The following is a 13,987-nucleotide window of genomic DNA, read 5'->3' as shown; positions in this document are numbered from 1 at the left end:
CTTTTTTAAAATTTAAATATGGCTTAAGGCTAAGGAGGCTTTTTAATAAAAGTTACTTGTTAAGGAAATATAATTTATTTGAACATATTATGTGCTACAACTTAAGCACTAAATAGTTTTTTAAGCAGATAAGCACAACATCTTATTGGTTTTCTATTGTTTTTCTCAAAGTAATAGCATTTAAAATCATGCCCTTATTAGGACTGTTACAGCTCAACGGGAAATGAAGATGCTTTTCAGATTGAAACTATAAGGACATTCATTACATAATGTCTACCCAGCCACTTTGTTGAGGCTCTCAAGGACTCTTCAAGGCACATCTAGATTATATTATTTGATCAGTAAGAAAATACCAAACAAGCATAAGTAAATATGTTTTTAGATAGACACACAAAATGTAAAGACATATCACTGGTTTTAAAATAATACTGGATGTTAATTTTATACATGCTTATATATAAAATGTAATGGCTGAAGGCAAATATATATGAAAGCATAAGCACCCTCAGTACCATACATGAAACTGGTTCATTGTCTAGCTATGTGGAAAAAAAAATAATAATAATAAAAAAATAAAGGTGTGTACAGTACTTTGAATCTAATAGATTAAATACATTAATCTAATAGAATAATAATGTTCTGAAATGCATGAGCAGGCTAGCTTTTAAGTTCAAACAAGTTAACCCAAGTTGACACAACAGAAATATTTCACTTAAATCATGGCTTTTATTTATTTGACAAATAATAACAGTAATGCTGGAGCCTAACCTGGCAGCCATGGGGCGCAAGGCAGGGGACACCCTGGACAGGAGTCTGGTCCATCAGGGAAACACTAACACATCCACACAACTACAAGGCCATTTTGAGTAGCCAATCAACCTTAGCGGCATGTCTTTGGGATGTGGGAGAAAACTGGAACACCTGGACTTGGGGAAAACCCACGGGGAGAGACAGCAGCGTTAACTACTACCCCACAGCACCGCCCCCATTCATTGCTGTTTTAAATACCAAAATTACAGAAATAAATTGCATAAATTGTAATTGGATTTGGCACTTTTATTAATTTTAAGTATCGTTCCAATTTGACTGAACATGTTTACTCCTTTTTCAAGAGTTAATGCAGATCATGCTTTGAGACATAACTTTTATTGAAAGTCTTAATTTAATTTAAAACTACAAGCAAAATTCTTAACTGATGATGTTTTTAGTTCAGCAAGCAGGCAAAGCACTTCAAGGAGATGAAAGTCTGGAAGTATCTGTCTGGTTGCGTTATCTATCAACACTGCCCACTGAAGTAAAAGTAGCTTAAATATATTACAAAATATAAATTAACTGTACATCTGTACAACCACTATAACTGTCCCAAATTTAAAAAAAGTAGTATAAAGAGTAAGGAAACTATATCATGGAGGTGGTATGTTTTATTGAGATTTATATTACTCATTACACATAAACCATTGGTTATTTAACAGGTATTTCAAACATTTGCCAAACAATGTTTTTTACACAATTCCTGAGTATTTACAGTTGTAGTCAAAACAATTCAAATCCCTCTTTTGAAAAAAAGTTATTTGGTGATTTGTTTAGTTTAATAAGTATTGTTTATTAAATTATTGATCAATTTGCTGAACACTGATTCATTGTACTAGTCATGTCACTTAGTAAAATTATTGTTACAGAATAAATAAAAGCATTTCTATGGTTTTTATCCTGGTTTACTATAGCTCTACTTTCTTTTCAATTATTTCAGTAATTTATTCAGTAATTACACATTGGTTAGCTATGATGTTTAAAATAAAATGTAACTTTGAAACTGTGGATATGTAATAGGTAATATTTTATGATGAACCCATCAGATTGCAATAAGCCCCTCAGAAACAGAATATTTTCATTTTAATTTACACTGATAGTAAGAGTAGCTTCTAACAAAACAGCCCTTAACTACAAAACATGAATTGAACAGAATTATAGAATAAAGTATTTCTTGTCTCACATTGTTAAATCAATGAAAATGAAATGTTACAAAAGTTAATTTACATGAATCTAAAAAATCATCTACAGTTGGCAACTACAAAGCCATGTAAACCTGAGCCAGATGTTTTTTCTCTAAACACCAAATTCTGTGGTACGGATAGGTGATCTATTTGTACAGTTCTCTACCTAGGCCATACCATTCCCGCTTGCAAAACCTGTCCAACCTCTACCTTCCTTTCCACTACTACTACTCTCTGAGAGCCAGATATGGGATCCACGTTCAAAGCACCATGATGTACACCGCTCACACTACCTGATGCAACAGGTCCATACACCATTCTCTTCTCCTTAAGGATGACATTCCCTGAATCCAGAACATCATTCGTTTTTAGAATACCCTGTAAATGTGAAACAGAAGACCCTTCTGAGACTAATATGATGTTATGGACTTGAGGGTCTTCTGTGTATTGAATTGTTTGTGCATTGGGTGTTGTGGGATAGAATGCTGGCTGTTGAATAACACATACTGAATGAGGAACTACTGTATTTGTAGTGAGGTGTACAGCTTTGTAAGTGGTCTCTGTGTCAGTTAATATACTGCTGGGCTGGACAGGGGATATTGGTGGACAGATCAAAATATCTGACTTCACTTCTTTGCTAATGCAGATCTCTGCGAGGCTTTTAAACCTGGTTCCAATATCATTAAGGAATTCCAAATCATGGTCTTCTTCAATGAAACTGCAGCACCCCACTGATCCAGCAGGTGATTCTTGGCTTTCCTTGTCATAAACCAAAAAGTCATCTGTGCCCCTATGGCATTCCTCTGCTGCAAAATGGTTTGCCTTCTACAAAACCAAAGGAAAACAAAATGTGTAAGTCATCATCACCTTTCACCATATATGTCTACCATTCAGATACAAACATAAATTCTCACATAAACATACAGTATGTTAACATCAATCCATCAGTTCAATCAATCATAATTTAATAATGTCTGTTAAAAAGCAAGTTTCTTGCTTCAGTCTTTATGTTTATTGTTTTTGAATCTCACTTTCTGAATATAGAATTTGAAATAAGAACTGGATCCAACATTAAGTCTTTCCTTTAAATAATAACAACAAAATATACTTTTAGTCTTTCCTTACCTTGATTACTAAAACTAAAAAGATACATGGTCTATTGAATATAATGTCATTAAAATATTAATACTCATAACATATATATATATATATATATACAGTAAGGGGAAAAAAGTATTTTATCCCCTGCTGATTTTGTACGTTTGCCCACTGACAAAGAAATGATCAGTCTATAATTTTAATGGTAGGTGTATTTTAACAGTGAGAGACAGAATAACAACAAAAAAATCCAGAAAAATGCATTTCAAAAAAGTTATACATTGATTTGCATGTTAATGAGGGACTAACATCATATTAGTCTCAGAAGGGTCTTCTGTTTCACATTTACAGGGTATTCTAAAAACGAATGATGTTCTGGATTCAGGGAATGTCATCCTTAAGGAGAAGAGAATGGTGTATGGACCTGTTGCATCAGGTAGTGTGAGCGGTGTACATCATGGTGCTTTGAACGTGGATCCAATATCTGGCTCTCAGAGAGTAGTAGTAGTGGAAAGGAAGGTAGAGGTTGGACAGGTTTTGCAAGCGGGAATGGTATGGCCTAGGTAGAGAACTGTACAAATAGAGATCTTGCATGGAGCCCCAGACCGAGGGAGACTGACAGTTATTTTGTGTTTCTTCCATTTGCGAATAATCGCACCAACTGTTGTCACCTTCTCACCAAGCTGCTTGGTGATGGTCTTGTAGCCCATTCCAGCCTTGTGTAGGTCTACAATCTTGTCCCTGACATCCTTGGACAGCTCTTTGGTCTTGGCCATGGTGGAGAGTTTGGAATCTGATTGATTGATTGCTTCTGTGGACAGGTGTCTTTTCTACAGGTAACGAGCTGAGATTAGGAGCGCTCCCTTTAAGAGAGTTCTCCTAATCTCAGCTCGTTACCTGTATAAAAGACACCTGGGAGCCAGAAATCTTGTTGATTGATAGGGGATCAAATACTTATTTCCCTCATTAACATGCAAATCAATGTATAACTTTTTTGAAATGCGTTTTTCTGGATTTTTTTGCTGTTATTCTGTCTCTCACTGTTAAAATACACCTACCATTAAAATTATAGACTGATAATTTATTTGTCAGTGGGCAAACGTACAAAATCAGCAGGGGATCAAATACTTTTTTCCCTCACTGTATATATACACTCACCTAAAGGATTATTAGGAACACCATACTAATACTGTGTTTGACCCCCTTTCGCCTTCAGAACTGCCTTAATTCTACGTGGCATTGATTCAACAAGGTGCTGAAAGCATTCTTTAGAAATGTTGGCCCATATTGATAGGATAGCATCTTGCAGTTGATGGAGATTTGTGGGATGCACATCCAGGGCACGAAGCTCCCGTTCCACCACATCCCAAAGATGCTCTATTGGGTTGAGATCTGGTGACTGTGGGGGCCAGTTTAGTACAGTGAACTCATTGTCATGTTCAAGAAACCAATTTGAAATGATTCGACCTTTGTGACATGGTGCATTATCCTGCTGGAAGTAGCCATCAGAGGATGGGTACATGGTGGTCATAAAGGGATGGACATGGTCAGAAACAATGCTCAGGTAGGCCGTGGCATTTAAACGATGCCCAATTGGCACTAAGGGGCCTAAAGTGTGCCAAGAAAACATCCCCCACACCATTACACCACCACCACCAGCCTGCACAGTGGTAACAAGGCATGATGGATCCATGTTCTCATTCTGTTTACGCCAAATTCTGACTCTACCATCTGAATGTCTCAACAGAAATCGAGACTCATCAGACCAGGCAACATTTTTCCAGTCTTCAACTGTCCAATTTTGGTGAGCTTGTGCAAATTGTAGCCTCTTTTTCCTATTTGTAGTGGAGATGAGTGGTACCCGGTGGGGTCTTCTGCTGTTGTAGCCCATCCGCCTCAAGGTTGTACGTGTTGTGGCTTCACAAATGCTTTGCTGCATACCTCGGTTGTAACGAGTGGTTATTTCAGTCAAAGTTGCTCTTCTATCAGCTTGAATCAGTCGGCCCATTCTCCTCTGACCTCTAGCATCAACAAGGCATTTTCGCCCACAGGACTGCCGCATACTGGATGTTTTTCCCTTTTCACACCATTCTTTGTAAACCCTAGAAATGGTTGTGCGTGAAAATCCCAGTAATTGAGCAGATTGTGAAATAATCAGACCGGCCCGTCTGGCACCAACAACCATGCCACGCTCAAAATTGCTTAAATCACCTTTCTTTCCCATTCAGACATTCAGTTTGGAGTTCAGGAGATTGTCTTGACCAGGACCACACCCCTAAATGCATTGAAGCAACTGCCATGTGATTGGTTGGTTAGATAATTGCATTAATGAGAAATTGAACAGGTGTTCCTAATAATCCTTTAGGTGAGTGTGTATATATATATATATATATATATATATATATATATATATATATATATATATATATATATATATATAGAGAGAGTGAAAGAAACTTGTATAGGCGGAAATATTACTGTATTTATAAAATATTGGTTACCATCATATAGTAGTTTTTCAAATAAGCTTCATGAAGTGCAATGCCTTCAAAATTGCTCTCCGCAGGCCGAAATATGATATTTATTGGTTCTGGTCTGGGTTTTCCTCCAACATATACATTGAAAGGAGGTAGTTCCTGCTTGCTGGAAGTTTGTTTTTTCAGCATGTCCTGGAAAAGAGACATAGCTAATCTAAACAAGTGGAAACATCTTGGGGTGATCTAAAGGCTTCTGCTGCTGGTATAAATTAACAACACCCCGACATGCATTGGTCTGAATTAATCATGCCTTCTTAAAAATGCAATACCTGATATCAAACATAATAATAATGGAAATACAGATGTTATTTCCATCTATAGTATTTAATTTATATATAATATAATCATTTCATTATTATGTAATTAAAACATTTTATTGCTATAATTTTTATTCCTATATAAAAAAACTATAAATAAAACAATTAAATATTTTGTTATAGTAAATGTAGTACAGATTAATAAAGAAATACAAGTTGCACTGTCATTAGTTTATTAAGCTTTGAACAATATTTTATAATAATTAACCCCCCCCCCCAATTTTTCTTTTAAAATAAAGCATAATTTATTAAATATTGACAAATACTTCAATAGTGTTAATCAAGTGAAACCAAAGATGAAATAACTCACATTGTCTTCACCTGGTCCCTCTGTGTGATATGCAATTAAATTACTGATACCAGTAGATATTTGCGAAAAGTTATTTTTATGATCTTCTTGACAGTCCCCCCAACAGACTCCTCCACAGATTCCTCCACAGTCCCTTCCACACACACAGAACAATAGTAGAAGAGGGACAACTGTAAAGAATAAATAAATTATATATATATATAATATATATATGTATATGTATATGAATATAGATTATCTGAACTCTGTAGAATTGCAAACTGTTATTCTGAAAAGCTAAAACAAAGAACAACTTATAATATAACTATATAATATATATAACATGAAATGTGCAATGGTAGAGATCTCACTAATATGTTACAACTAATTAAATTAGTATATTGCAGCATACTTCATTAACATACTTACTTTTAGTACATACATAACATGTATATGTTGTGAATTCTCACACTCAAAATGCAAGTAGTGGTATGTTTACACTGCAGACACCCCACGTAGTATATCTGCCCCACTGCTTTTAATCCCAATCCTCAAATTCCCTCTATATATTGAGTTCTGGAGCCAGGTCCCAGGTGTTTAAATCTTAGAGTAATTACTCAGAAGCAAAGCTAAGTTGTACTCACTGAGACAATGGATCTTTTAATCGTTTATAATCTTTAGTTGATTTATAAGACAAGACATATCCCACATGTGCAGCTTTCATAGTAAAAGGAGGATATATTCCCCCTTGCTTATCCTTGTGAGTCGGGGTGTAGGAATACATAATTATACTTATTTTAGTAATCCTGTAACATAACTTAAAGGTAAATGGTGTATTCCCATTTAATTTTGGCCATTCAATTAAAATCATACCATGAATAATATTTATACTTGTTGAATCCCTTTTATTTCATTATGCTAAACAAATGATGGAAATCAAGAGAGTATTTCGTGAAAATATCCCCATTGCACACAATGTATGTTAAATTACATTTACTTACTTGATAGTATTACAAATCCAAGGATTAGCAGAGCAATACCTGCAGGTCCAAATGTAGATGTTTTTTTTGGCAATCTATCTCGACAGGGTGTTTTTACTTCATTACAGGTGCAAATGTCTACTTGTACTACCTGATGGTCAGGACAAGCAAGCCCCTGTTGGTCCTGTACATTTATTGTTACTTGATATGAACCAGGCCACAGTCTAGTCTTTGACCTCAGGATTGCAGTTGTTCCTTAAATAAAGAAAGGACAAAATCCATTATTCATAAAGAAAATATTTGAATTAAAAGCTGAGCTATGTTAAACTGTACAGGGACATGACAGTGGGGGTGATTACTAAACCTGAATCAGGGAATTAGCCATTTTACACTAATTCTGTACTCAGCAACACAAGTTCTCTATGTATATCTGCATGTAAGTATTCAATACATAATATCAAACATAATCACCTTTTTGAAGGAAACACTGATACTAGTTCCATGTACACATTTTTCTTCTCCCCCTAACACCTTCTTTTGCAGTGATTTTGGCACTGTAATAAATACTGAACACCCCCCCATAAAACCTTGCATTTTGTATAAACTTTGCATATGTCTTTCATTGAAACACATGATATCATAATCACAATATCATAATATCAGAGTGAACAGAGTAATGTATTTCTTATCTAACACTGATACTTAGAACCCCCATGGTCACCATAATGTATTGTATGTGTGTAACATTTAAATTCAGGGCAAAACCGTACCATTCAGACTTTCAACCATCCATTTGCACTTTGTACCTTCAGGTACAATTGAGAATGTAAATGGGGCCGCATTAGGATCTGCATCTTCATCCTCCGCTGTGACATACACAACTTGATCCTCTGTACACAGAGACTGGATGGTACTTGTAAGACGAGGACAGTGATCATTGAAATCTTCAACCTCCAGAGTAATGGTGCCAGTGGCTGTTTCTGAAGCAAAATCTGTAAAAATACATGAATTCTTTATAAAGATTTTGAATACAATGAATTATGTTTTTCCCAGAGTTTCAGTTTTTGTTTTCATAATTTCATGTAAAAAACGTAATTCTACAGAGGCAGCATTGCTACTACTACTACTACTACTACTAAAAATGTATTTCTTTTTTGACACAAATTAATTATGCATCCTTTTTCCAATACATTTTATCTCATAAACAAGTTCATATGAAAACAAATTTCTTGCCAAAGCATTATGTTATTTACTTCCAAGGTAAAGAACATATTTGTAATTGATTTTCTTATTAATTTCTGAAAGGAAATCCTGGCAAAAAAATTGAGTGACTGACTCATTGTGCAACTTTGTTTGTCTGATTGGAAACTGACTCCCTCCACATTAAGTAGGTAATCTTGAATTTTCAGTTTCTGAAGATGCACTCTATATTTGCACTATATATGATACAATAAAATAATAATAATTTGATTATTGTACTTGCCTTTTGTGATGCACAATATTTCTACATTGTATTTTCCATTAATGATGAACTTTGACTCCCGATCTGGAATTTTGTTAAGTCTGATTTCTGCAGTGTGTTCATCGATTATTAGCCAATTTTCGGGATCATTTCTCTTAAAATAGCTGTTATAACACAAATGGTAAAAATGTGAGCAAACTATCTGCTTGGATAAAAAAACTGAGCATAATAGAATGTGTCAGATGTATTAAGCATCTCCCTATGGATGATTTTCATTACAACAGTTAATGGTAAGATATATGAAACTTGAAATTATTATTTTTAAACTCATGCATTGGCAGTCAAAATACATAAAATACAAATACAACTTTTAGTTCTTTTGTTTTAGTTCTCTCTTTGGGGCATGTCTGTTGGCTTACAAATTGTGAAATTTCATTTTACAATTATTTTCTTTAGTTTAAAAATGTTGTCAATTCTTTCCCCCTCTGACCACTCTTTTACCAAGGTAATATATTGGGTCGAATTGGGAAAGTCAGTGGTGCTGAGGAGAGGAAATATATGTGTTTTATACATGAATTAACCTTAAATTTAGTACAAAATATATATTAATATATTCATATATATATATATATATATATATATATATATATATATATATATATATATATAATATGTGTTATCAGTTTAATGCAATTTGTGGCATGACTATACTGTGACAAAACTTACAGAAAAATGGCTATGGTAATAATTACTTGTGCAGTATATACCTTATATGGTTACAAGTTTTGAGGACAAAATCATCTTAAAAAGCTTAAAATGTACTGACCTGGCATTCTTTATTATCATTCTATTATCCTCAGATATGGCTTGATATGTCCCAATCACAGTGTGACTTGTGAATTTTCTTCTGTCCTCAGAAACTGGGATAGCATATATCTTTCTGTGAAATTTGGGACCTTCTAGGACGTTCTTTACATTTACTATAATTTTATTATGTTTTGTTTCAGAAACTGAAGTGTAAAAGACTGCTTTGTTTGTGACTTCAACTGTAAGCTCAAAGCTTGAGATTTCTTCATAATCTATAGCCTTGGGGAGAAAAAGCAAAAAACAAAACCCAAATGAAAAAACGAAAGTGATCTTTAGTGATATCACATTAAACCCCTATTTTTGAATCTAACTGTAAATAAAGTAGAATACTTAAGAGGAGAATAAGGACATAGAAACACAATACTTTCTAACAACTACAAAAACAAAATGAATTCATTTTAAATACATGAGGACAGATTAATGAATCACAAGGAATACCTTATTGAGCATGACAACTCCTTCATTGGTCTTAGGGTCAGTTGTTATAGTAAAGTACCCTGCTTCATTTCCTGATTTAATTTTAAAAACTGCCAGCCAGTTGTCAGAATATTTTTGATCTAAATCCTCAACCTTGATTCTCCAAATTTCACCATGATCTATATTTTCTTTCACACTGAATACACACTGAAACAAACAAGAGAAAAACAAACTTGTTTAATGGTTTACATTTGCATACGAAATATTTAGTGACAAAGGCCTCAACCAAATCAGGCTTGCAGCATTTTTTATATATAAATAAAACGTAGCATCACATTAAAAATAAATAATAAAGCAAACACATTTGATAGTTGGTCCAAAGACAAACCCCAAAAATAAAATATATATTTACAGATTCTCCAATCAGTGTAGGAGGGTTATCATTGACATCTTCAATTATGATTTGTACAGTTCCTGTTCCAGTCATTCCTCCGGCTGATCCACCAAGATCAGTACCTTGAACAATTAAAGAATAGGAACCTTGTATCTAAAAGCACAGAAAAACAGGGAAAAGGGTATTCAGTAAACCTATATGCATACACACATAAAGACAAAGGTGCAGGCAAAAAAATAAACCATAAAACCATACAAAGAGTCAACAATATATATACACATACATATACATATATACTTACTTCTCTGTCAAGGTTTGATTCTTTAACATAAATCTTGCCTGTATTGCTGTCAAGCCTGAACATCATCTGCCCTGCTGGGGACTGTTCCAAAATGCTGAATGCAATTTTTGAATTCTGAGTATTGGGTTCATCATCATCAGTAGCAATTATCTGCATTACCTCAGTTTCTAAAATTAAAGGAGACATCATTATATTATTTACAATTAAATAAATAAAAACATCACACATCAGTATTTTATGCTGCATTTACATTAGGGAGTTTCATCATGTTTTTACACAACATAAATTACCAGTGTTGCAGTTTTATTAATTATTCAATTATTATATTTGGCACAGTTATACCTCAGGTGTGTGTGTATGTGTGGTACTGAGGGCACTTGGCCACTTTTCCAAATGAGTAAGAATGGTCCAGAACAAGAAGGTGAAAATAATTAATTAAATATATATAAATATATATATATAATTTGTTTCTTTTACCTTTTATGCTTAGTTCATGAACAGATCCAGCTTGATTCATTTTAAACACAGGAGGACAATCATTTTGATCTTCAACAGTAAAATTAATTGTAATTTCTTGCAACTCTACAGACAGGTTGTGCATGTTTTTTGCCATTCCATATATCTGATAAAAAACATCAACGTAGGCAGAATGAAAACAATGACAGGAAATATTAATACAATATTCAAGTATTCAAAAGAGCAATGTTTAATATTTTCCTTTTGAGTCTACATCTGAAGGAAAAACAAGTATTTACATCATACTTACTGTATAATGTGATTGTTTCTCTCTATCCAGGATGTTGTTGATTCGAATGTAGCCATTTTTCGGATCAATAGTAAAGAGGTTCTTGGGTTCTTCAGTAGCACCTTGCCCACGGATTGAGTACTCTATGTGTCCTTGAGTATCATTGTCTGACTGAATCTGAAATTACATGGAATAATCTAACCTTTTTATCTACTACTACTTCTACAGTTACTTCTACTACTACTACTACTACTACTACTACTACTACTACTAATAATAATAATAATAATAATAGTAATAATAAGGAATTCCATCTAAATCAGGTGGAATCCATACTGAAAGCTGTGACATATTCTTAGCATATGGACACGACCAAAGGGCAAGACGAAAATCGAAATTTCCCACCCCTGCATCAAGCATACCTACCAGTGTGAATATAGACACACTATTATTTATCCATAAAACTATATTTCAAGTGCCTTATGAAATCATGTATATAGACATTTTGTCAAAACAAGTTACAACACATGAATCAAGTTGACAATATTCCTTGAGCTAATATACAACTGGCTAAATTTGCATGACTGTGTCTTCAGACATGTTTCCTGGTCATCTCAGTCCAACTACCCAAGTGGGGGGGGTGCAATGTCAACTATAGAACTGTTTCTCATCAGAAATATAGAAAATATTGTTGTGGGGATTTTGTTAATGAAATAAATGGAATTAATACTTACTTTGACAATAAATTCACGGTCTGTATAGTCTACATTCTCTTTCAGTGTTACTGGAAACGTAATCCATGATATTTGTCGTTTACTACGGTGACCATTTTTCTTAGATTCACATTTGTTTATGATAACCTTTAAAATATAAAATACATTTAGAATAAGTATACTTTTATGGAAGTTATGAAATTGTGACTAGGTAGAACAAAAACAGTGCCCGTTGAAGAAAAACCAGACTGGCGTAACTGCTTCACCAATGACTAGTGTATCCCCTGCTGTCTTGGATATTTGTAATTATAATTACCCCTCTGGCCTAACATCTAAATATAAAAAGAAGATCACATGTGTGAACACACAGCTACTGTGGTTCAACACCAGGAGAATAGTACTGAAAACATGTCATGGCCTGTTCAGAGTCCTTCTGACTTCAATTCCATGAAAGATGTCTGCAGAATGGTGAATGTGAAATAGGCTGCAGAGACCAGATTTTATAGAAAGTACTGCAGGATCCACATTTTCTACCTGGCATTACATATTTTGTCAAGGATGGTAAATGACTAAAAATCACTGCAGAACCTCCCCTCCACCAATATGCAAGAGAAATTAGTCCCCAATAAGATTAATCACGCATAGCTTGCTCTGTAACGCTGCACATAACAACATGACATTGGTTGAGGGTGGGGGGTTCCCCCTGACACTCTACTGTGGTAAAAAAAAATTGCTCCAGAGGATTCTTTCATATCAGAGTAGTGATGCACTGTCTTATACTGCAACAAAAAGATAAGTCAAAATTATATCAATGCAGTATCAGCATTCTAAAAACTAATACATTTTTTAGCCTTTACGGATGTCATAATTTGTACACTTAACTAAACCAAAAAGCATATGAAAAGGTCACTTACAATTCATTAATATTTAGAGATGCACAATTGTTTTATAATGTAAAATTTAAAACATCCTGATACTTTTCTCAGTTATATTATAGATGTGGCTATCAAGAACATGAAATGTTTAGCCTACATTTTAAATAGATTTAATGGTACCTTGTAACAAATTTAATTAAACAATTTCAGGTATGAGTGCAAGCAAAATGTTTTTAGTAGAATGTTTAGGAGACATATACAGACAAAACAAATCATAGACAAATTCAATACAAAACCACTGACAACAGCATCCAACTGTGTTCTCTACTCACAATCACAATCCACAAAGTGCCAATGCATGCTATAGAAATCTTGGCCATGACAGGAGAGTCTTCTATGACATTATGAACACTAGATACAATTTCAGACTTTTTAAAATCCAAATAGCAACTTTTCAAAGAAAGCTAGTCCACTTTATATAGATGGAGCATGAAAAGGAGGTGCTTAGTGCAGTGCAATTCCGTTCAAAGTAAAAGACCAGCTAAGCAACTGTAATTTGAATGCAGTGAAACAACACAATCATGTAGTTTCCATAGTATTTTCATTTTCATCCTTTATCTAACATACTTGCATGGACCTGTCAATGTGTATTTTATTAAAGCATTTGTCCTTGACAGTGGCGTTACCAGGAATTTGTGGAGGGGGGAGCCAAAATGAGGGCAAAGAGGAATGATGATTTCACAGCAGAGGATCTGTCCTCCCCCATAAAACTTTGAAAATGAAATAGCTGAAATGCGCAAATCTGAGTCATTTTGGAGTCGAAAAACTTCTGATGAAATCGGGCAGATTTTGAATCAAACATATCTTTGCTTCACAGCCACATCACTATGGGATACATCAACTTCAACTGACATTATACAGGCAAAATAGACTCAGTTTCTGGTGCTTGCCAATCACAGAACTCTATTCGGTGGAGGTCTGTTATTGAAACGGGTGAG

The 13,987-nt window shown here is 34.3% G+C and overlaps 1 protein-coding gene across 1 annotated transcript; it reads right to left on the bottom strand.

The window, feature by feature from the left end:
* Positions 1-1,403: 1,403 nt before the first annotated feature.
* Positions 1,404-13,500, bottom strand: LOC136765559 (desmoglein-2.1). The gene is made up of 14 exons (XM_066719596.1): positions 13,322-13,500; positions 12,136-12,261; positions 11,423-11,578; positions 11,134-11,278; positions 10,657-10,823; positions 10,374-10,508; positions 9,983-10,168; positions 9,504-9,763; positions 8,699-8,841; positions 7,986-8,207; positions 7,237-7,470; positions 6,257-6,426; positions 5,594-5,761; positions 1,404-2,819 (listed from the first exon to the last, which is right to left on the bottom strand). Exons 1-14 carry the CDS (start codon positions 13,367-13,369, stop codon positions 2,157-2,159), a joined length of 2,823 nt encoding a protein of 940 aa, XP_066575693.1. The 5' UTR covers positions 13,370-13,500; the 3' UTR covers positions 1,404-2,156.
* Positions 13,501-13,987: the final 487 nt, after the last annotated feature.

The sequence above is a fragment of the Amia ocellicauda genome, chromosome 2 (genome assembly GCF_036373705.1).
Source record: "Amia ocellicauda isolate fAmiCal2 chromosome 2, fAmiCal2.hap1, whole genome shotgun sequence".
NCBI classification, from domain to species: Eukaryota; Metazoa; Chordata; class Actinopteri; order Amiiformes; family Amiidae; genus Amia; species Amia ocellicauda.
The sequence above is the reverse complement of the archived record's forward strand: the minus strand, read 5'-3'. Positions and strand labels throughout refer to the sequence as shown.